This window comes from Simochromis diagramma, unplaced genomic scaffold, assembly GCF_900408965.1.
Source record: "Simochromis diagramma unplaced genomic scaffold, fSimDia1.1 OVJJ01000361.1, whole genome shotgun sequence".
Taxonomy (NCBI): Eukaryota; Metazoa; Chordata; class Actinopteri; order Cichliformes; family Cichlidae; genus Simochromis; species Simochromis diagramma.
The window spans coordinates 2,830,321-2,855,246 of record NW_024386860.1 but is presented as its reverse complement, the minus strand read 5'-3'; the positions used below and the strand labels follow the sequence as shown (position 1 = coordinate 2,855,246).

The 24,926-nt window shown below is 43.5% G+C and overlaps 1 protein-coding gene and 2 non-coding genes across 3 annotated transcripts in view; 2 read left to right on the top strand and 1 right to left on the bottom strand.

Moving 5' to 3' along the window:
- invs (inversin) overlaps positions 1–24,926 on the bottom strand; it is a 32,214-nt gene that overhangs the window by 1,169 nt on the left and 6,119 nt on the right. Inside the window, 16 exon segments of the mRNA XM_040029637.1 lie at positions 9,257–9,408; positions 10,232–10,799; positions 12,243–12,454; positions 14,405–14,586; positions 14,588–14,615; positions 14,706–14,812; positions 14,919–15,026; positions 17,034–17,155; positions 17,270–17,425; positions 18,184–18,355; positions 18,817–18,926; positions 20,778–20,958; positions 21,073–21,240; positions 21,809–21,982; positions 23,226–23,392; positions 23,680–23,779. Of these exon segments, the coding sequence (XP_039885571.1) occupies positions 9,257–9,408; positions 10,232–10,799; positions 12,243–12,454; positions 14,405–14,586; positions 14,588–14,615; positions 14,706–14,812; positions 14,919–15,026; positions 17,034–17,155; positions 17,270–17,425; positions 18,184–18,355; positions 18,817–18,926; positions 20,778–20,958; positions 21,073–21,240; positions 21,809–21,982; positions 23,226–23,392; positions 23,680–23,779 (2,707 nt within the window).
- Positions 1,103–1,175, top strand: trnat-ugu. The gene has a single exon. It is a non-coding gene; the product is annotated as a tRNA-Thr (tRNA).
- trnat-ugu lies at positions 4,798–4,870 on the top strand. Its single transcript has one exon. It is a non-coding gene; the product is annotated as a tRNA-Thr (tRNA).

Sequence of the window (24,926 nt, the reverse complement as noted above, 5' to 3'; positions counted from 1 at the left end):
TAAGACCCCTACTAGAATAGGCCAGGGAAATTGCTCCAACTATCCAGTGGGAAAGGTGCTCTTTAGGCACAGGCTTTTCTATATGTGGTTTAGCGCAAGATACAAACAGCTGGTCACTTTGTCTAAAACTCTGGTTTCTGTCCATATGGATACGCAGAGCACAGAGTGGAAACAAGGTATGCAGCCACTGTGGCATACCTATTTGGGGAGAACTCATTTCACAACCTCTACACTGAAAGAGTGTGGATTTCTCCTACAAACGTAGCTGAAGCTAAAATAATCAATAGAGCTGTCTTCAAGCACAGAAATGTTACCTTCTTGGCTGAAACCATCCCCACGGTAACAATCTGAGACAGGAAATCTTGTTTCTTACACTCGTGGAGCACAAATGAACAGTCTGGAGAGACTCTCACATGATGGTGGCCGTCACAGTCAGGGTCTAGTCCCTGTGATCCTACCCACTTCTGAAAGTCCCATGTTTAGTGGCATCATCACTACAAAGGAAGCTAGCAGCCTCTGGGACTGTTTGAGGATAACTTGTGTTGCTTCTGCGAAACAGTGCTAGGGATGACTCTATGACCAATGTTCTCTTTGAGGACATAAATGCTCTCACCCAGAGACGTCTAGACCTGAGCCCTATGAAAGTAGTGCGTTGAGTTGGTCTCAACGTGCTCTTTTCCACACTGACTGGAGGCAGTTGGGGGCTGCCACCAGTCAGTCGTTGAAGTATGTGGCTACCCGAAAGCCTTTTCCCCGAGCAGGGCCACTGCTGCCTCGGTGCATTTTACAAACACCCTTGTGAGATGCCAAAAGGCAGGACCACAAACTCATATGCTATCTCCTGGAAAGCAAATCTTAGATACTTTCTGTGTGGGGGGATATATGAGGATGTGGAAATAAACGTCCCACAGTAAAGTGTGGGTGAAATTAAGGTTTCCAGCAATGCAATGTGAATGGTCTCTGAACACAAGGCAGCTAGTGTTGGATACTAAAGCCCTATGCACTCCTTTAACTGGTTGATCAAGTTCAGAGTGCACACCCACACTTGAGCTATGCTACGGTTGTCTTTATGTAGTGTATCCATGGGTGTTATGTCAGCAAAGGCCCTATAGCTCAGTGGTTAGAGCACTGGTCTTGTAAACCAGGGGTCGCGAGTTCAAATCTCGCTGGGGCCTAGTAAATGTTTTGGTCCTCCTCTAGGTGGACACATAAGCCCCTTTTCCCTTAGAACCTACTCAGATCAACTCGGAACGACTGGTTTTCCATTACAATCAAGTACCACAGGAAGTGCGTTGTTGTCATTATAGCAACTCGGCTGAGCATCCCATGACGTATTTGGTATGCGTAACAAACGCTACAGCAAAGGTGGACGTCGAGGTCACTGTATACCTGCTGCTCGGTCTGTGAGCCCTTACAGGCTGGCTAAGTGACGCCCATGTCAGGAGAGGCTAGGGCCTCCCTATATAATAGGCTGACATAGCATCAGATGTAATTCAAAACAAGCCCACCTTTTCCTCACTTCCCTAGCAAAGAGGGTGGTCTGGTGAAACACTCGCTCATACTACTCATAGAACCAGGGTTATAGACATAACCTTAAGTTCTCTTTCATAGCATTCATTTTGTGTCACACTAGGGGGACAAATACTAACTCCCGGATTGCCAGACATGCATGTTTAGAAGACAACTGTCCCCAGTAGTACTTCACAGGGAAGAAGCTCCCAGCTGTGAAGAACATGCACTGAGGACTGAATGTGCCTGGTTAGGTGCTGTTATATCTAGCCTGTAAAATCTAGCAAATGTGTGAGGTGAGGCCCAGGATGCAGCTGCACACATCGCCTGGACAGAAACTCCCTTAAAAAGAGTCTTGCTGCATTCTTAATCATCCAGGTAATTAAATCTCAAAAGGTTGATTCTGTTCATCTGGACGTAGCGTTTTCAGAGGGAGAAATGTTTCGTCACTCATCCAAGTGATTTTTTCAGTCTCAGTAGACTGCAGGTTTCCCCAACCTTATAAACAGTAGATTGCACAATAACTGAAACCAGCCCACTGAATGAACAATGGGCTGTGAGGTCAGTTCCTTGATCAATAATATGCAAATTGTCATGCCCATTGATCAACAACCAGTTCAAAGCCAATTCATTGATCAAAGACCACAGATCAATGGCCATGAGTACCATTCACAGAGAGTTGGGGAATGGCTGCAATCACAGCATTGTAAGATGGCAAAAGATGTACCATTAGGTCCCCTCCTTGATTCAGAGATGGTCTTTCCCTTTTCATGTAAATGGTAGGGGTGCAACGATACTCGTATCGATATTGAACCGTTCGATACAGTGCTTTCGGTTCGGTACGCCTATGTATCGAACAATACAAAAATTTTAATTTATTTTATCAACTTTCCTTCTGACGATGCTGTCTGTGTTGAGCGCTCAGTGGATCTGCGCTCGACAGTGCAGCCTAGGCGGAGGAGTCGAATGCAGATTCACTGAGCGCAGGGCAAGCTAGCGAGACAGAAGTTAAGCTCTCCTTGCAACATGGACCTCCCCCACCCTCATTCAGATCTGGCGTTTGGAACTATTTTGGTTTTCATGTGACGTATGACCCTGAAGGTAAGCGCGTCATGGACTAAAGTAAAACAGTATGTTGGATGTGCCACGCAATGCTCAATTACATGGGTGGGAGCTAGTGTGTTAGCGCAGTTAGCTCGTTAACGTGTTGGCTGTCCAGCCCCACGCACGGGGCGATCTGCGGTAGCTCGTTAACGGAGATTTGCCGTGTTGTGGCGTTAACGTCATTTCAACGAGATTTACGCTGACAGCACTAGTGGGAACACAACGAATATGACTGCACATTTACGCCGACATCATCCTAGTGCAAAGACAAGTGGAAGCAGACAAAAACAACAAGCACGCATGCTACAAACTTTAACCGAGTCATTTAGACAGCCGTTAGCACATGATTCTCCTTATGGGGACCTGATATGTTTAATATGCTGCTGAGACTATAGCCCAGAAGAAGCGTATAGTATAGCTTTTATTTTGGAAAGAGCCATTTCTCTGTAATAAACTCTCTTTTCCAAAGATGAGTGATTCCTCAATCAGATACAGGGCTCGCAAAATCGCTAGCCCAACGTCCCGGGGCTAGCGATTTTTCCAGTCGGGCTACCAAAATCTATCTCTGCCCTGCCCGTCGGGCACTGTCGCACTGACAGAGGCGAGGCTGCCGGACATTGGCGCCACCGGGCCCTCTGACCACCACCGGTAGGCAACGGGTGAAGTGTCTTGCCCAAGGACACAACGAAGTGACAGCCAAAGAAAAGCTCACCACAAAACGGAAAAGTTATGACAAATCAGACTATAAGGCAAAAAGAAAGTGCAGCTTTATGGTTTCATGGACAAAGAATTTCTGTGGCTGCAATATGACAAGCTAAATAACCAGGGCTGCACATAAGTGGTCTGCAGGTGCGCATTCGCTGTCAAAATAAAAAATGCGCACAAGATAAGAAGTTGCAACGCGTGTTTGCGTACATAAGATTTTCAGGAGGAGGACAGACATTTGTTTAGAACTCTTAAAGATGTCGAAGAAGCTCCTTTAAGCAATTACTGTGATGTTCCTCCACCTCCAAAGAAATGTCAAAAGGAGTCCGAACCACAAAAGAAGCACGTATTCTCGGAAAAGTAGTTGCAGGAGGTGAGCTGGCTTCAAACAAATGATGAACGCACAGAGATGTGGTGCGGAATGTGCCGTGAAAATTTAATAAATGACAAATTAAAAAGGCATGAACATTTTTTTTTTGTATCGAAAAAATATCGAACCGTGACACCAAAGTATCAAACCGAACCGTGAATTTTGTGTATCGTTGCACCCCTAGTAAATGGCCTCCTTGACTCTCCGTTCAAACCAGCATTCCTACCTATCCAGGATGTGTACATCCTCATCATTGAAAGAGTGTCCACTGGTCTGTAGGTGTAAATAGACTGCGGAGTCCTAGCCTGACGAGTACTACTTTAGAACCGGGGTTATGTTTTGCATTTTGTGTCACACTAGGGGGACAAATACTAATTCCCGGATTGCCAGACATGCCTGTTAAGAAGACAACTGTCCCCAGTAGTACATCACAGGGAAGAAGCTCCCACCTGTGAAGTCTCATGTCCAGTGGCATCGTCACTACAGAGGAAGCTACAGCTGCTAAGCTATCAGGCCTAGCAGCCTCTTGCACTGTTTGAGGCTAACTTGTGTTGCCTCTGTGAAACTGTGCTAGGGATGGCTGTATGGCCTTAAGATAGAAATGCTCTCATCCGGAGAAGTCTAGACCTGAGCCCAATGAAAGTAGATGGTCTCAATGTACTCTCTTTTACTAGGTAGAGGATCATCAGGGGGTCCTTTGTCCCTCTTTGGGGGACCCACTGGGTTTAAATCTGGGACTCTCCACCATTTGGATGAGAGGTGAAACATCTTCAAGCAACTTAAAGAAGTCCAGACGGTTTTCTTTCCAAGCTCCTTAGACTACTCTCTTCCACGTTTATCTGAAAGCCCAAATTCCCCGGGTGGTGTATAAGAGCATTTCACTGACAAGCCACCCCCTGGTAGTTGGGGCTGCCACCAGCCTGTCGTCGAATATGTGACTAACCGAAAGCCTTTTCCATGAGCAGGGCCACTGCTGCCAAGGTGCATTTTACAAAACACCCTTGTAAGAGCACTCCTTTAACTGGCTGATCAAGTTCAGTTCACACCCATGCTTGTGCAATGGTCTGATTGTCTATATGTAGTGTATCCATGGGTGTTACTTCAGCAAAGGCCCTATAGCTCAGTGGTTAGAGCACTGGTCTTGTAAACCAGGGGTCGCGAGTTCAAATCTCGCTGGGGCCTAGTAAATGTTTTTGTCCTGTACATACCCCCCCGTCCTCCTTTAGGTGGACACATAAGCCCCTTTTCCATTAGAACCTACTCAGATCAACTCGCCACAGCTTGCCACGATTTGGATCGACAGCCTTTACTGTTAGCTAAATGATGCCCATGTTATATAGGCCTCCCTATATAATAGGCTGACATAGCGTCAGATGTAATTCAAAAAAGCCCACCTCTTCCTCACTTCCCTAGCAAAGAGGTTGGTTTGGTGAGACACTCGCTCATGCTACTCAGAGAACCAGGGATAAAAACATAACCTGAAGCTCTCTTTCATAGCATTCATTTTGTGTTTCACTATGAGAGAAATAGCGATTTAGTTAGTATTTTGTGCTTAGAAATATTAACTCCCAGATTGCCAGACATGACTGTTAAGAAGACAGCTGTCCCCAATAGCACTTCACAGGGGAGAATGTGCCAGGTTTGGTCCTGTTACATCTTGCCCATAAAACTGAGTAAATGTGAAGACCCCTGCTAATATAGGCCAGGGCAATTGCTCCTACTATGCAGTGGGAAAGGCGCTGTTTTGACATAGGCTTTCACATATTTGGTTTCCTTTGTGCTCTCAGTAGACCTAACCACTATCTACCAATATAAAGCCATCACCACCTATTTAATTGCAGGCTAACATAAAAGTTTCAATTTTTTTAATCGCAAGTTGTAGACTCCTTCCAAGAAATACCTGGAAGTCAGCCAAATACAGGTTAATCACTTTGGAACCCCATTTTCTTGGCTTGTAGGTCATAGTTTTAAAGGACAGGTCAGGGAGTGGCACAGTGGCCCAGGACAGAATCGAGTTTTTTTTCTCACTGAGCTCCACTTGTTGTATGCTTACTACTCCACTTTTCATATGTGCACTCTTTAGGGAGGGTGGGGTTTGCAGTTTCACTTGCCCACTTATTCTAAGGTGACTCCAGGACAGATTTTTACAAATTTCCTTTACAAGATCTAAGGGTTGAGACCAGCTCTAGGACTCTGTGGCGGGGTTTGTGTCCACTCACACAATTCAACTGGGGAGCTTTCATGTATGAGAGAAATACATTAACCACTACCAGTCTTGTTGTCTGGGACGTTAAAAATAATATTTAAACACATAAGTTTTTTATATTAGCAAATTAAACAAGTAATACATTTTTTTTATCTGTGATGAAAACAAGATCTTGTTCTGACACAGATTTTTTAGATATAAGAGTGTTGGAAAGCTATTTTTAAAAATGGTTTATAATAATTAAGCGTGCAGGTGATAGCGTCCACAGTTCATACATCTGTCTACTTCAAGATACGAGAGACGGAGTAATAAAATGACTCTCGTGTGTGTGTGTTTGGGAGTGGGGGGGGGGGGTGTTGTTAATGTGTGTGTTCAGCAGATAGCTCTACGCAGTCGTCTGACATTCCCCCTGACAGCTCTGAACTTTTCACAGTGCCAGCACTGTCAGGTAGAGAGGGAGGAGAGGCGAGAAGGGGGAGGGGAAAACAACGTCAGAAGACCGGGTCGGACCGTGAGCAGAGAGGCTGTGCGGGCTTCTGTGTTTTGGCGCAGCAAGGCTTCTGTCTGTCCTCCCATCATCACCTGGTGATGTGTTAAGAAGGTCAGGCCTGTCTGTGAGGGCGAAACCTTACCAGAGCTTCCACGCGGGAAACCAGGCTGATACCGTCCCGGCGTGTGGATTGAAGCATCAGCCAGACATTTCCACGGGTCGCTTACAGTGTTTCTTACACAGCTGGATTTGTAACTTCTTCTTCTTTTAATCTTACAAAATCTTCAAATGCTAAAGCTTTAATTCATGCTGCACATCCTACTCATTGATTTCTCAGCCACTATTTTCTGCTAACTTAACCGAACACGAGTTCAAGGTTTAGCCAATTAAAACATTCCTAATAAGCATATTTAACTCAGGAGTTGCAGCGTGCACGAGCTGCTTTAAAGCTGCAAAGGGTCAGTGCACACCAAGAGTTCATCTACAACTACTAGAGTTAAAATTAAAGCTGCTTTTCCTACACTTGATATCCATTGTTTCTAATGTGGCAAAGTTGCAGGTGATAATTTCTATAACATGTTTATTAGCATGGCTGTGTTTTGGCCATTATTGCTTGTTTACAAACTGCAAGGTGCCTGCTTCTGTTAAGAGTGCTTTCCCAGCATCCTCATTTCCTATCATCTCTTTGCTCGCATGACAACACTCCTCCCCAAAAAAGTGTTTTTTGTGTTTTGGTGTGCACTCAGGCAGACTCACAGGTCACAGTGTTGCATTTGTTGAGCATTTCAGCCACTAGAAACATTAAAACTTAATGTTTGGAAATTGAAAAGTCATTATTTCAGCGGTGAGCCATCATCCTGATTAATCCAATATTACATTACCAGAGCAATTAAGTGCAGCATTGCTCTCAAAGGTTGTTTAGTCTAAAATAGCTCTGCTCAGTTTTCATGCTTCTCCTTTTTCAGAGTTCAGTGGAATGTCACAGGATCGACCACACATTTTTAAATAGATGTGAGAGAAAGATATATTAAATATATATGAAATATATTATGAAATTCTTTATGGCAAAGATTGAACAAGGTGCTGGAAACATTTCTTAGAGATTTTTGGACCATATTGACACGACAGCACGGCACAGTTCTTGTAAACGTGTCCACGATGTGAATCTCCTGTCCCACCACATCCCAAAGGTGCTCTACTGTATTGAGATGTGGTGACTGTAGTGGTTTCTGAGTACAGTGAACTTACTATTTGGTTCAAGAAACCAGTTTAAGATGGTCTGGTCTTTGTGACACGGTGGATTATCTTGCTGGAAGCAGCCATCAGAAGTCATAAAGGGATGGACACAGTCAGCAACAACACTCAGGTAAGCTGCAGCATTTAAATGATGCTCACTTGATACTAAGGGGTCCAAAGTGTGTCAAGAAAATATCACCCACATCACAAACAAGAGCAGCTTGAACCAGTGATATGAGGTAGGGTGGACCTGTGCTTCCATGCTGTTTATGCCAAATTCTGATCCTACCATCTGAATGTCACAGCAGAAACCAAGATTCACTGGACCAGGCATGTTGTGTGCTCAGAGGTGCTCTTCTGCATAAATTGACTATAATGAGTAGTTAACTGAGTTACTGTTGCCTCTGGGCATTCTCCTCTATGGAAGCCCGTTTCCGCCACTAAAAAAAAAAAGTATCCATAACTCGAAATATCGACTTATTGACTCAAAATTTCAACTTATTTTCTTGAAATTTTGACTTATTAACTCGAAATTTTAAGAAAAGTAACTCGATATTTTGAGTTATCTCTGCCATCAGTAATCTACGTGGACTGCACACTCAAAACCGGATCGCAACAAACTGGCGCTTTCAAGAGTACGTTTGCTGATAGTAACACCATGTGATTCAGCTCATAACACAAGCATTTCATCATTTGTGGCGCTACACTGAAAATAATCAGCAATTTGTGCATTCATGACTGGCTGTTATACTGGTAGCTTAACTGTAGCATTTGTAGCTGAGGGCTTCTGCTTCCGGGTAACAAGGAAATTACGTCATTCATGTAGATTACTGATTATTAACTCAAACCTTTGAGAAAAGTCAACATTTCAAGCTACTTTTCTCAAAATTTCAAATTAATAAGTCAAAATTTCGAGAAAGATAACTCGAAATTTAGAGTTATGGATACTTTTTTTTTTTTTTTAGTGGCGGAAACGGGCTTCCATACTCCTCTGACCTCTGGCATCAATAAGGGATTTCAAACTAGAGAACTGCTGCTCACTGGATGTCTTTTTCTTTTCCAGTCCATTCAGAGATGATTGTGTGGGAAAATCCCAGAAGATCTACATTTTCTTTAACACTAAGACCTTTCTGTCATTCAACGTTTATAAGATATTGCTTACGGTCTGTTCTATACACCTTGATTTGTAGCTTCATCTGCTTTTAATACCACTTTTAATTAAGACGGGCAGATGCTCAATTCCTTAAACATCTTTAATAACACCACGGTTTCTCACTCATTACCTGACCGTTTCCTCTCTGACTTACAGTTTTGATCAAGTGACAATGATATTAAAACTCTCTGATCCATAGAAAAGTAGGCTTTTCATTCATTTTGCCCTTACAGTTTGACCAGCCTGTGAAGTGTAGAAAATAATTTTTCTGCCGTATTTTGATGATCAGTTTCATCTTAACCAGGTCATCTTGACCACATCTACAAGCCGAAATACACTGAATCGCAGGTGTGTGATTGCCTGATTAGATATTTACATTAATGAGCAGGTGTGCCTAATGAAGTGTCTGGTGAGTGTAAATAAAGCAATAGAATGATTCGGGAAACTAAAAACAGTTTTGGGGCAGTATGCTGGTGATCTTACCGTAGATGCTTTGTAGCACAGAGCTCTTACTCTGTGTTGGCTTAGCAGGTTGAGCTCTGATTTCCACCTTCTTCCTGTTATGGGTGTAGTTTGAATGTCTGGACTCCACCTCTTCATGGGCTTTTACCTCCCTCCGTCTGCGTGCACAAAACCTGCAAACACACATCCACACAAACACATGCACGCAGTTCTATAAAAATCATCTCTAACAGCGTTCAAAGCTTTAAAAGCTGGCAAGTCCTCGCACTAATTCTCACTAAGCGTAAACAAAGTAAACAGTTTACTCAAGGAAATTAATAGGCAACATATACACAATATAACTGTGAAGCTGAGGAGAAACAGAGGGCCTCCTGCAGTGGACTGGCATCCACTAAGAGAAACGCAGTGTGTGCAAGACGGAGAGAAAAGCAACGAGAGGCTTCTGGTAGCTATTAGAGCAGCCCGGCTGAACTTTTAGCCTCTTGTTAAAATACTATGAAACTTCTAGATTACAGCCTTTCTGTCCCACGTCTTCTTGTCTCAACCCTCTCCCACGCTCTCCCCCCCACTGCTCCACTGTTCATGGCATCCAGACTAAAGACGGGGGCGGGAAAGTATTCGCAAGGGGGCACATGTGGGTGCCACATGGCACTGCCCCAAAATTTTGAATGCTAAATGCGGTCTGAATCGCTTCAAAAAAATTCATTTGTCCCAGCATCGATCAAGCATTTAAATAACAGTTTTTAAGATTATCTGCAATGTGTGTATTGAATGTTGTGATAGGCCCCTTTTTTACATCTATTTATTAATTTCTCTTTTCTTTTAATGTTTACTGACTCTTAGTGAAGGCAGCTTCTGTGACGGCACTTGAGTCCACAAAAAATTTCCCTAAGGGGACAATAAAGTGTGCCTTATGATATCATACTGCGCTGCCAATCTCCCACAACCCTCCTGGTACAAACACAAACACGATCAAGGAGAAAAATGTAGACTCGCCTTCTCCAGGCACGCTGGATGATGCGTGCAGCCTCGTTCCTCCTCCTGCGATGCTCCTTGTTGTACTCCCTGTGTGCACGTGTTGACATTGGTGCGTGTGCGGCATATTGAGCCTTTTTTGGGGGGCTTTTGTGATCTACAGATGAACTCCTTCTTAATGAGGCTGAGCGAGTTTGGTCTTTGGTTGTGGCCTTCTCTGAAGTACGCTCCTTATGTCGTCTGTGTTTTTGTGGAGAGGTGTGGGCATCGGTAATTGCCCGGGCAGTCTGCACGCTCATGTGAGCATTACTCTTTTTTAGAGGCGTGCAGTCTCTTCTACCGGCCTCAGTTTGGTCCACAGAGGAGACCGCTGTGGAAGGACTGGGTGAGTTTGACAAAAGTCGTTCCCTGAATTTGGGCATGGAGGGAGGTGTGGGTCTGAAGCCGGAAGGGGAGAGAAGTTCTGTCAGCCTTGTGGTCTGCAGAGCATCGGGGGAAGCATCACTGCTCACATGACTGCAGCCCAAAGCTTCAGGACAATCATGCGGTTCAGCTTCTTTACCTCTTCTAGAGGACCTGCTTTTGTGAGCTGGTTGGAGTGGAGTTGAAATGAAAAAATAAAGATCATGTAAATGAATAAAACACCACTGTCTGTACTGTTTAGTCAAGATGAATGCATTTGCTCAATTAAAAGTTCATTTTAAACACCTAAAAAAGTGTTTAAAATTAGTGTTTAAAAGTACACCTCTGTGCAATATCAGTTTAAAGTCAATGATTCAAAATGCATTATTTCACAGAGTTAAATACTCCAGACTAAACTGACTATACAGGCTGCTGACCAACTAAATTGAGTCCACCTCTGATTTCTAGTTAGTTAATTGCATGAATGAGTTTATGAAATTAGCTTTGAAGACTGGAACTTCTCTCATTTTGGATCTGATGTGCTGTGCATATCTGTATATTTGCATCATGATTATACAAAATAATTTTTTTAGAGGAATTAAAAAATCTGATTGTCATCAAAAAGATGGTAAAGGACACGGGAAGATAAGCGAGCCACTAAAAATCAGCAAAGACTGAGCTGCAGCTGCAGAAAAGAACAGAACGAGCCACAAGACCACTAATCAGAAGTGTGGTGTAGTGGTTGTCCACAGACAGCATGCTACTGCACAGCTTTGAAAGTAATGCAGACACAAGGGAGTCAAAGCTTTGTTGACAGCTCGGACAGTGTAAAGAACTGTCTACGATGGAGTCCAGCAAGTTCACTGCAAACCTGAGCGGGAAACTCAAAGGCAGTGGTTTGATGATATCAGACTCCATGATGGCAACAAGTATTACAGAAAATTATCAAAATAAATGAGCCAAATATTCCTGCATCACAAAGATCCAAAACACACTGGCAGAATCGGTGTAAAGTAAAGTAAAAACTGGCCAAATGTGTTGCATGGCTTGAATCTAACAGAACACATTTGAGGTATGAAGGTGAAAAGCAGAGGAGCACAATCCTTTCTGCAAAGACCAGCTGAAAAAACGGTCCCAGGAGAATGGCAGAATATCTCCTCAAATAAGTATGCAACAGTGACATCCATCATTCTGAAGAGGATTCAGTGTCTCATCAAAAACAAAGGCAGACTTACAAAGTACTGATAAAACACTTTTACTGACTTCTGTTGCAGTGTGGTTTATATTTTTATCTATCTATCCATCCATCCATCCACTGCCGCTTATCCTTTTTTAGGGTCGCGGGGGGCGCTGGAGCCTATCCCAGTTGTCCTAGGGTGAGAGGCAGAGTACACCCTGGACAGGTTGCCAATCTGTCGCAGGGCTAACACATAGACAGAGACAACCATTCGCACTCGGATTCACTCCCGCATTCACACCTTTTTTTCTTTTTTTTTAACAGGGTAAAATAAAGACAAGGGATGTGATTATGGTTAGTTATTAAAGCGATATTGCACAGGCGTGTCCTCACTTGTAAGCGCATTAACACTTACACTTCAGACTAAATTTGAGGATTTCTGTATTTTTGTACCTCTGTGTCTCTCCTCTTTGCTCTTAGTGCGTTCAGCTTTGGATGATTTCTTTGTTTCCACAGACGAATCATTCAAGGATAAGTCCTCTATAATGCTCACTAAGGACAGCTTTTCTTGCTCTGCTTTCACGGGTGAAACCCTCCGTTTCTCTGCTGTGGCCCCTGAAACTTGCTGCACGGCTTCTCTCTTCCGCTGTTCCTCTTCTCGCTTTCTAAACACAAAGAAAACCAGGCAAAAAATGCAAAAGAAACCTCGTCATTTGGTACAGGCAGTATTGTAGGTTTCTGGTTATTTTCTAGGTCTGGACCTTTTTTTAAGAACATTCCTGGATGTCTTCTATACAGCTTGAATATAATCTGATAAGGATATTAGCTTATCATAGTAATATGTGGAAAAAAAGCTTTGCTTAAAAGGCATGTCTAAATAAAACTGCCTGCTTGGATTACCATAAAAACCTGAAGTCAATGTGCCCTCTGAAAACAAATTTACTTGTCAAAAGTGTTGTTTAAGAGAATAAAGATGAGACTGGTGAGCAAATGGCAGAAGAAGAACGAGTCGGAAGAGGCAGACAGAGAGGAGACGTATGTGTGTGCTGGGCTGACAGAAAGAAAGATAGATATGGAGAGAGTGTGACTGCTTCAAAGGCAAAGTAAATGTAATTTGCGAGACACAGTGTGAGACAAACAGAGGGATGTCAGTGAGTAACTTCTAATGAATATAAACACCATGAAGCCATGTAATCAGTGATTACAGCTTAAGTGTGTGGTGGTTCTGGGTTTGTCTGGGCAACCAAATGTTAACCAAACCAAATGTGTTAATGTTCACTAAATAATAATATTTTCAATTCAATTCAGTCAGACACCTGTTTATATTGTAGGGTAAAGACACTACAATGTTAGAGAGAGAGGTCTGATGAGCCCCTATGAGTAAGGACTCGGCGACGGAGGGGAGGAAAAACTTCCTTTTGACGGGAAAAAAAACGTCTGGCAAACCCGGGCTCAGGGAGGAGTAGCCATCTACTGTGATCGGTTGGGGTTAGGGCAAAGAGCTCAAAGGGAGACAGGACAAAAGAGTTTAATACTGATGGCCACCAGTGCTACCCCTCAGCCTCCTAGGAGATGTAGCTTTAGTATAAGGTGACTTCCTTCTTCAGTTATTACATTCACAAGATTTTCAGAAAACTTGACCTCTGAGTTTGAGGTGAAGCTCACTCGGATTTGAACTCATCCAAGAGTTTTAGGAGATCCACCTATGATGTCAATTTGAAAATCTTATGTCACCTCATTCTCGATTTATCATATTCATAAACTTGGGTGTCCCTCAGCTTTTCACAGAAATGCAACAGAGGTATGCAGATGCATGCTCCATGTATCCTTAACATATACCTATGGGGCTTGATATTTCAGATTGATTATATGAGTAGAAAGATTCAAGAAGCTAACATGGGAAAAATATGTAAGTACACTCACTGCAGCATTCTGGATCATCCTTTCAGGGTGTTTTAGGACAGCCCGATAATAATACATTCCAATAGTAAAGCCTGTATGTTTAATATGCGCACCGAAGGACATATCTTGGTCAAAAATAACTCCAAGATTCCTCAAAGTGTTATTGCAAGGCAAGATTATACCATCCAGTGAAGAGGTCAGATCTTTATGTCTTTAAGACATGCTTGTAGTTTAACTAGTTGCTGTGTGTCATCTGGCTTCATAGACAAATATAGCTGGGTATCATCTGCATAGCAATGAAAATATATGTAATGTTTTCTCAAAATGCTTTCTAAGGGAAGCATGTATAATATAAACAGTATTGGTCCCAGCACAGGACCCTGTGGAACTCCCTCAATAACCTTTGCGTTTGAAGAAGACTCCCCATCTACATGAACAAATTTGAGTCCATCAGACAGACATGATTGAAACCCCTGCAGTGTATTTCTTTAATACTGTGTATTCTAACCCATGTATACAATATTGTGGTCAACAGTGTCAAATGCTGCACTGAAACCTAGCAGAACAAGCACAGACATGAGTCCACTGTCAGATGCCATAAGGAGATCACTGCTAGGCTCTGTTAACGCTGGTTAATAAAAGCTAGTTATGCCAATTCCTTCATTTTACCATTATACCTATAACTCTGGCATGACCCTATATGTGTCTCTCACTTGGCTGCATCCTTGCGCAGTTGCTCGTGTCGCATGAGGAGCTGCTTTCTCTCCCTGAAGGCCTTGCGGACAGTGTAGCCCTTGTAGACCGCCTGGATTGAGGCGGCAGCGATGTCCTGGATAGCTGCTATGGACAGAGCACCATGCTCCAGCATGAACTGAGTCACCTCACTGTGCCCCCCCCAGCAGAGCATAGTCCAGAGGGGTGTACCTGCACAGCATAAACAGTGTGATTCATACATCTATTTTCCTACTTTTTAAGCTTCACCTCGGCTGCTTTCATTGTGGTCTCAGTCCTCACCTCTCCTCACTGTGCTCCATTTGATTGGGAAAGGCATTGTAGCCCAGCAACAGTTTCACAGCGTCAAGGTAGCCATTGTTACATGACCAGTGGAGAGCGGTCCGGCCCTGGACCCCCATAAAGAAAAAAACAGCATTAACGTTGTATGTTTAAACCGTACAAAAAAAAGTCAGACATGAAAGCGTATTCAAGCAAATACAGGCAATTTCTTACCTCCTTGTCCTGTATATTAGGATCAGCGTGGTTCTCCATGAGAACAGCCATGCAGGTGATGTAACCACCGTAAGCTGCGCACTGCAGTGGAGTCCTTCCTGCATGATCCTGCAAAAAGTTTACACAGCAGATCAGAAGTTTTGGAGCTACGACATAGACAGCTTTGAAGTTCACAATGATCAGCCATATGCTTTAAGCTGGACACGAGAATCCAAACTGTTTTTGGTCATTAATGAGGACAAAATCCAAAATTCATGTTCAGTATGTAACTAGGAAGTCACTCGGTGCTGTATTAGATTATCCATAACAATGTTGTTTTATGATTATTAACCAGAGATAGTTCCTGTTGCTCTAAAGAACGGAACACACAGGTGAAACACTACCAAATAAAAGCAGTTTAAATGAAATAGAAGTAACTGTAACAAAAATTTATGACTAAATGTTTCCAATTGACCATGAAAATTTAATATGACACACTACTGCAGCAGCACGTTGGCTTTGGTTAAACTTTACTGCATTTTGCTGCAGGGCTGAGGTAGAGGGTGAGTGGTCACGCTTCATATTAAAGAAAAAAACATCCTTTCATCCCCTCTCCTGCTCTAGTATGTTCACTGTAACCTTTTATTAACCTGTAATTTTAAACTGAATTTGGATGATTTAATCCTAATGGTTACTTTATTAGTTATAGTTATCTAGTGTGTGAAGGAGGCTATCAGTAGGCTGAAACAAAATGAACCTATCAGAGAGATAGCAAAAACTTTAGTAGAAGCCAAATCAGAAACCTGGTACATTCTTAAAAAGAATGGTGTAGTGGTTAACATATAAATTAGACACCTGAAGGGTCGCTGGTTAGATTGCAGTCGGAGACACAAATCTCTTTTGGGGTTGTGTCAGGAAGGGCATCTGGTGTTCCACTCTACCAAATCAAACTTGCAGAGATACCCATTTTGGCATGGCTGCCATGTTGTGAAACACCAAAAGGACTAAAAACCATAACTAGAGTGTGTGATGGGGATTATTTCCAGGATTAAGAAAAACAACTTTACACCACCTATCTGAGTCAAGAACACACTTGACGAGGTAGGAGTATCACATTCCAAGTCCACAATTGAAAGACACCCTTTATGAATATGAAGACAGAGGGTGTACAACAAGGTGCAAACCATTGGTTACACTCACGAACAAGAAGGTCCAATTACACTTTGCAAGAAAACTATCTAAAAGAGCCAAAACAGGTCTGGAAGAATTCTAGGATGGATGAACGCAAGATGAACTTGTACTAGAATGATGTGAAGAGAAAAGCCTGGAAAAAGAGAGAAACAACTCATGATCTAAAGCATGCCATATCATCTGTCAAACATGGCAGAGGCAATGTTATGGTATGGGCATGTATGATCCAGAGGAACTGGGTCACTAGTGTTCATTGATGATCTGGCTGCTGATAGAAGTTGCAGGATGAACAGTAGAGTGTACTCTTTGCTTAGATTCAGCCAAATGCTGTCAACGGATCAGACACACTTCACACTGCAAATGGATAATGACCCAGTTATTTAATGGAGAGACTGACAAACAAGCAGCACATCTGGTGGATCATCATAGGAGAGGAAACACAACATGTCTATGGCTTCTTTTGTTTGTTTTCAAGCCTTTAAATAGTCTTACCCCACCCTAACTAAGCTCTTACATGTGCACTCACCATGCTGGTTGCTCAGGTCAGCTGATCAGCTGCTCCTAGATAATGCGAGGGCACAGCAAAAGCTCAGAGGGAACAGATCTTTTGCTGTGGCAGCACCTAAGTTGTGGAATTCGCTGCCACTGCATATTAGACAGGCTTCTGCACTACCCATTTTAAGTCACTTCTTAAAACCTACCTCTTTTCACTTTCCACAGTGTGAGAGGTGATTTTCATTGTTTTAATTGTTTTTGTATAAATGGTTTTGTATATTTATTCTGTTCTTAAGCACTTTAGTCAGCACTTGCTGTTTCAAATCTCTTTATAAATAAGACAGCTTAGCTTAGCTAGGCTTCTATACTTTAGACGCCCGTTGCCTGCAAATGATTTTCATCCAAGTATTAAAAACAACTACTCCCTTAGTGAAATATGTTTATGCATACCTGTACATTGGGACTTATCCCATTCTCCATCAGTATCTGACAGACTTCAGCGTTCCCTCCTAGAGCTGCCCAGTGTAGAGCAGTGTGACCATCTACGTCCACCAGGTCAACACGTGCAGAACCTTTATTCAAAACATTCGCATGACTACAAAGACCACAGGAAAACTGAAAAAGGAAATAAGACTTTCCCGAAATTACTGAGAAAGTGTAACTAACATATGTTAATGAACACCCACCTTTAATCAGTGTTAGTATGACATCTCTGTGTCCCATCTCACAGGCACGAAACAGTGGTGTGTGTTTCATGACATCCAGAGAGTCAACCATTGCGCCCTTCTCCAAAAGCAGCTTCACTGTGCTCTCATGGCCTGACAGGGAGGCCGCATGGAGCGCTGTTTAAACACACGCACACACACATGCACATGATAAAACATGATGTCCTGAATCACTCCTCAGGTCTGTCCCTTCTTTTTCTCCACATCACTCCTTTGACTGATGCTCCTGTTTGGGCTGTGGCTAAAGCCTGGTCAGTGAAGGGTTAAACAGGGGGAGACATTTAATGAGGAGTGGTGCACTTAATCCTCCTTGTGGAAATCCCACCTTGCCCTCACTCCAGTCCCCAGACAGTACAGACTGGAGTCAAGTGCATGGAAGTGATTCGGTCAATTACACTGCCCTTCACACTGTCTAATTAGCATGATTCAACCGTTGCATGTAATTCATGCATAAACAATGACCGTCGAGCAGAGGGGCTATCGCCATGGAGATTATAGGTTCAAATAGCCCCGGGGGGTCAAAGCGTGGCGGGAAGTCATGTGCGCCTGCATGTATGTGTGTTTGTCAAAGGGCAGTGCTGGCAGTAGTGCGCGTCTGTGACGAGCTCACATTAATTTTGCTCACAGTATCACTTCCCTCTCTCCTGTGATCTCACTGCCTCTTTTGCACTTTTGGGGGAATCCCCTGTGACATCATCATCCCAACTTTAAAACAAGCAACCAGTGAGGACAAAGGTATGTATGTATGTGTACATAGAGCATTAAGACCAGGGAAATTATGTCATCATTCCCTCGAAGCACACAGAGGACAGGGGAAGTGGGCCAAAGCAGTTCGGAGGAGCTTTAGTTCCTCCTCTGGTTTGTCAAGTCCTCACCAGTGCCACCGTACTTGTCTGCCATGTTGATGTCAATGTTTGGGGTAAGGGCCAGCATGGTGCGAATGACATCGTCACTGCCCTTCCCAGCAGCCCACATGAACGCTGTTCTCCCCTCTAGATCGGGCTCGTCTTTCACCGACGGATGGGACAGGAATACGCCAACTGTCTCCTTCATGCACACAGAAAGAAAAACGCAGGTTATTTGTGTTGTTTTTTGGACCAAGGTGAAGATACTGAAACATAATTACAACAAACTAACAAGATGAAGATCTGGTTTATTATTCTGCTGTAATTTAAAACAGGCGTTTGAATAATCAAGCATTTAAACTGTCTCGTGTAGGACTTTCAAATATCAGTAACACACCACACTTGTAAGAGTCTAAGTTAAATAGTTTCTCATTTATAAGACTTTTTGTCAATTTTCGATTAAGGTGACCTTGAAGACCTTGGTGGATATAAGCCAGATTTCAATGGATTGTTAACATGACCCCACTCTACACCCCTACAAAGTTTTATTGGAATTATTTCAAAACTTTTTGAGACATCGTGTTTACAGACAGCACGACAGGAAAACACTACCAAAACACAACCTCCTTGGCGGAGGTAACAATATGTGAGTCAGTGACTCACAGCATTGTTGCTTTGTGCCCCATAGTGCAGAGGTGTTGCCCCTTGGCTGTCTGAGGGAATAGTGCCTGATGTGTTCCTCTCCAGCAGCAGGTGGACGATTTTCGCATGGCCTGAAAAAGACACGTTTTTCATCAGAGGGACATGCTGGGAAACAAGGATGTGAAGCGCCAGGACGACAGCTCAACCACACCATCTTACAGATGCAGCGTGTGTTTTTGTTTGTACAGTTAACGTGACACTAAAGAAATAAACAGGTCGCTATCACACATGCTGTCACCCAGAAGTTTGGAGTCATTTTTGCTGTAAATGAAGGCTATTCTGAGCGACAAATATATGAAAATACGTCACATACCAGCAAAAAGTTGCTTGTATGACTACTGTTTAATGACGTTTTCAGTTGTGCCCCTGTGAGGTGTCTTATTTTAAACCACAGACGTGGTTTTGCACCTCGGCCTCCCACTTCTCTTTCTGTTCTGGTTAAAGCCAATTTTGCACACTTTTGAGACTACTGAGTAGTTCCCACTTTTCTATGAAATCATTTGTTTGTTTGCTTTAACTGGTTTTTAAGTACAAGACTCAGTTTCTCAGAACTTGTATATTGTGAAGTTTCTGAAGGAATTTTATTTTATTTTCTGTGTGACTATGATCAAATCCATTTAGGATGATTTGCCACACACCCAAATAGGCACATTTTTTCCTTTTTTTAAAAACAGCACATTTGCTATCTGCTGTGTTAACTTAATCGATTCAAGTCTCACTGGAACACTGTGGTTGCTGAAATGTGCATCTGTATTCCTTCCACAGACATTCAGTTAAAAATGACTTATGATTAATGACAGCATTAATCTTTGATGGTCACTTATAACATTTCTGATCTAAAAAGCACTTCAAACTTTTGAGTGAAAGTGTAAGATAACTGGAAGTGTTCACACAATAGGACTAAATAAATAGAACTGCTGGAAGAGTCAGAGAAAAAGTCAGGGTGTTGCCTTCACACCACACATTTTAATGCCATTTTATCTGATCCATTCTTCTTCTTTTGGCTGCTCTCGCTAGTAGTCATGAAATCTGACCATGTCTCTGTCACACCAACCCTCTACATGTCCTCCTTTACTACATCCATGGACCTCCTATGAGTACTTCCTCCTCTTCCTCCTGTCTGTGAGCTCCAGCGTCAACAACCTCTGTCCAATATACCGACTATCCCTCCACTGCATATGTCCAAATCATCTTAGCCTTGCCTCTCTAACTTTGTCTCCTAAACATGTGACCCCAGCTGTCCCTCTGATGTTCTCATTTCTAATCTTGTCCATCCTTGCAACTCCCAATGAAAATCTTAAATTCTGCCACCTGCAGCTCGGCTTTGTGTCAGTGCCACCATCTCCAAACCATACATCATTGCAGGTCTCACTACCATCTGCACTCTTGTTGCTGTCCTTCTGTCAAAAATCACCCCTCATACTCATAACACCCACTCCACCCTATCCCTACACTCTTCTTTACCTCTCTTGTGCACTGTCTTTTGCTTTGGATTTGGATTGACCCCAGGTATTTCACCTCATCCATCTCCACTACCTCTACTCCTGTATCTTTAACTTTCCACCTGTCTCCCTCTCATTCACACACATGTATTCTGTCTCGCTTCGAGCATCTTTCATTCCTCTTCTCTCCAGAGCATACCTCCACCTTTTTACCTATTTTTCACCTGCTCCCTGTTCTCACTACAGTGTCATCTGCAAACACTGAAATGGAGTAAATGGACACTTCTGCCTAACCTCATTTGCCAACCTGCCCATCACCAAAGTGGCTGAGAGACTGAAACCTAAGCTGCTAGAAAGGAAAAAATGTGGATTCTAAATTCGACTGGTAGTTTAGCTTTAAAGGATATAATTTCTAAAAAGCCTGAAATTCTTGCAGGTTCTTGTAATAATAAACTGCATATAAGATGTGTGTCAACTCACCCAGCAAAGCAGCCCAGTGCAGCGGTGTTCTGAAGAGGTTATCATAAGCTGTTACATTACAGCCCTCATAAGACGTCAGCACCTCCACTACTGCCTCGTTGCCATCAGCAACGGCAAAGTGAAGGGGCGTCCGACCCTCATAGTCCTGCCAGTTCAGCAGGGACTCAGTGGGTGCTGCTTCCTTTACACAAACACAGACAACAACAAGAAAAGATGCAAACATGCAGGTTGATGTGTGAGGATGGGAAATGAAGACAGATGAATTTGTGAGCGTGTGTGTGGATATGGCGTGTACCAGTATACAGCGGACAGTTTCTGTGGCACTGGGCTCCTGACTGTGTGCAGCCCAGTGCAGGGGGATCTTGCCTTCACTGTCTGGGATGCCGATGTTGGAGTCGTGCTTGATCAGAAGGCGAACGTGTTCTGGTCGGTTATAAAAAGCCGACCAGTGAAGAGCAGTTTGCTGTCGACAGAATGACGATAAAAGATGACACAAAGATTTCTAAATGGTGCTAAAATTAAAATGGGCAGTCGTAAGACTGGGTTTGAGGTTTCCACTTCAAAAAAAATCACTACACTACGATACAGCCAGGAAATATGAGGGAACGTGCTACACAAAGCTCATATTGAAGATCCACCAGTGAGCTGAGATTTAAACCTAAATGCCGACGACTGAGCTATTCTGAGATTTGCTGAAACCACTGTCATCTGACACGATGATGCATATTAGATTATTACAAAACTAACTACTGATGTCAGATACACATCAGGTTGAGCAGACAGAGAACACTGTGTATTTGTGGTTTTATCAGCAAGAACACAGGACAAAGCTACAGCTTGTTAAGCTTTTCACTGAACGTGTTTATGTATGTATGACCTAATGTGTGTATGACTTAAAACCGCCGCTGCATCTACCAAATGGCTTTGAGTGAGTCTGTTTGTAGGTTAATGGCTTGATGCCCTGGCTGGCTGTTTTGTGACTGAGAACAGTTATAAAGACAGATGGATATTCACGCACTCTACTCCACTACCTTATTCTTGTCCTGTGTGTCAACCTCTCCAGGTCCAATATGTTTGAGGAGCAGGGCGAGCGCTTTAGGTGAGGGGTGTCTGGTGGCCAGGTGGAGTGGGGTCATTTCCTCTAAATCTTTCTGCAGCCAGTTAGCACGCCTGGACAGCAGCAGCTTCAGGAAACGCACGTTCCCCTGCAGCACACAAGAGGGACAAACTGTGCTGATAAGAAGCTCAGAAATCGCCAATTCTCCTCAACATTAGTCATGAACCAGCAACAATGACACACACACTCCCACAAACACACACGAACTCCCCGGGCTTTTAGCCGCGTCTGGTTCAATCCACAGGTCATCCATCTTCGTTCCCTCCTCCTGCCTCACTCCTCAGTGTGTGTGATGAGCTGTTAAACAGTAAACAGCAGCACTCTGCCTGCCATCCCCTCCTCATCATCGTCATCATCTTTATACTCACTTTTTTGGTCTTTCACCAGCAGGCCACTGGGTGCAACAGTGGCCACACAGCAGCAGTGTGAGGGTGAACATGTGTGAGGGTGTTTAGTATCGTTCTGTGACCACAAAGCCACAGACTGACAGATCTATCTCGTGTGTGAGCATGCATCTAGACTCTAAGAGAGTGTGTGTGTGTTCCTGTCCTCCTATTCTCAGTCCAATTAGATCAGTAATCCCTTGCCTCTCTCGCTGTCTCAGCCACTTATTGATCAGATGTCAAAGAGACAGGGCTTCCCATCACTAGCATCCCCCAACATACACACACTCCCCATCTACGAGACAGATCCTAGTAACCTATTACCTTCCCTCTCCCTTCAGTGATATGATGATCCTGTATCAGTACACTCTAATAAAAGAAGCTGCCAATAAATAACAGAGAGGTAAAGAGATATTATTAGCACCACATCCCCGTTGTTCTCATCACTCTGGAGGTTTTGTCATTAACTCTTTGTCTTCATTGTCCCTAAGTGTGTAGATTGAACTGAAAAGAACATCAGGCCCCTCCTCTTTCACATGTTTGTGTGTCTAAAATGCTGTGAAACAGCAGAAATACTCCATGCAGAATAATTCTTCATGTACAAGCATGTGCAAAGGAAGCTCATAGCTACACTGCTTGTGTCTGAGGCCCATAAATCAGGTCATATTATCTTCAATAAGCCCTAAGGCCATAATTACAGCCACTAGGGGGCACTGGCTTCCCATTGGAGCTGACAGACTGTCAAAATTTCTCTGTTATTTAACTTCTATGAGATCACACCTTGGGTTCATATTCATTTCACTTTAATAAATCTATCCAATTATGGCCTTTGTGAATGAATTTTGTCAGGATAATGACATAAAAAGGGCCGACATACGTAACTGATGACATTAGTGTGCTTTATGTGTGTGCTCCAGTGTTCACCTGCACATCTGCGAATGCCCGTACCTTCTGTGCAGCGAGGTGCAAAGCGGTTCGCTGGCTGAGGTCGGTCTTGTTGACCGATGCTCCAGCTTTCAGCAGAATCTCTGCGCAGTCCAGACGGTCAGCCAGCACGCAGTACATCAAAGGGGTCCGGCCGAACTGGTCCTCACGGTCCTTCAGCAAGGGCTCTGCTACATGTGGACACACACGAAGCACAACAGAAGGTTTAAGTCAGAGGTTAAGACCCCAATAGAGACCACGATTTTGGTGAAAATCCACAGAATTCATTCTTGTAAGTTCTTGTACTTAAAGAGAAAAATCTATTTATTTGGAGCTGCTAAGAGTTACGAGGAAGCACTTTAGCACTCATAACCTGCATCCTCATATTTGCCCTCTTATATTCTTTTACTACACATTTCTAATTTATGCCACATGCCATGACTCGTGTGACTTCATGAACCTAAGATGTGCTGCTTACCGGTGATGAGTTTGAGGAGAGCGCTTCTGTCTCCGTTGACAGCTGCTGCATGAACCTGCGAGCCCAGAGAGGCAGGTCCCGGGCTGGACGTCGCTGAGGCCTGCAACACAAACAGATGGAAGATCACAACTGGAGCTGCAGCAACACATATACACACACAGTTTAACAAAGTGACATTAAACTGAGTCCAGACAGTTTCCTTTGCATTCACTTGACTCAAAGCACACCCTCATTACTGGACACACTCACAATTAAGTGCTTCATGTTCAGTATAATATCATATTGTGTGACAAATAAATATATTCTAAATAAAACTGTGTTTCTCGAGATCAGAGAATATAGACACAGTTTTTCTGTATACTAAGCAAACAGTGATTGAGCCATTCAGAAGGCTATTACTATGTTACACACGGATCGTCTTGCGGGCAGATAATAAACACCTGAAGCTCCACAAGCAGTCGATCATACAGCAAAATGCGTACAGCCGATAACAAAATCAGGGAGCTAATGTGAGCTGGCAGTAGGGACTGCGAGTGTGCACAATTGAAAGTATGCGCTTGTGTGTGTGTGTGTGTGTGTGTGTGCTCCTGCTGAGGGGGTTAAATCTCTTCCTGGCCCCACTTAACCAGAGCGCAGTGAAAGCTGGGTAACGTGCAGACAGGAAGCAGCTGGGGAGGGGGAGACCCTGTGTGAGCGTGTAAGAGGGGGGTCTCTCTTCATGTCTTATTCATGTCTCATTAATACTGCAGCATGCCTTGCCGTGTTTATATCTGTGTGTGTGTGTGTGTGAGCGCGCATGCATGTGTGAGTTTGTGTGTTCGGTTTGGAGATGTGGGACAAGCCCTGCGGAGCGCAGCACAGAAATCAATTATTGCCCTTAAACACATAAATGCTGGAGGCACAAACTGATGCCACAATCAGAGTTTTCTCCGAGACGTTTTCATTAACTCCCAGATCTGATGCTACACAAAACTGACCATCCAAAGAGACTTCATGCCGATACAGCAGAGGGGAGTTACTGATAGGTGTTAAGCATTCGCAGCTTTAAAAACACTTCTAAACTTTTGGTCGGGGAGGTGAGGGAACACTGCGGTGTCTTCCATCCATCGTTTCTCATCCCCCTCTTCCTCCCCCTAGTCACCTCATAAAGAGAGCTCCTGTAGACACTGCGTGCAGCACGGCAATTACCCATCATGCTCCTGCTTTCTCACGCACTGCCAAGTAGTGGCAGAGACTTAATACAAGTT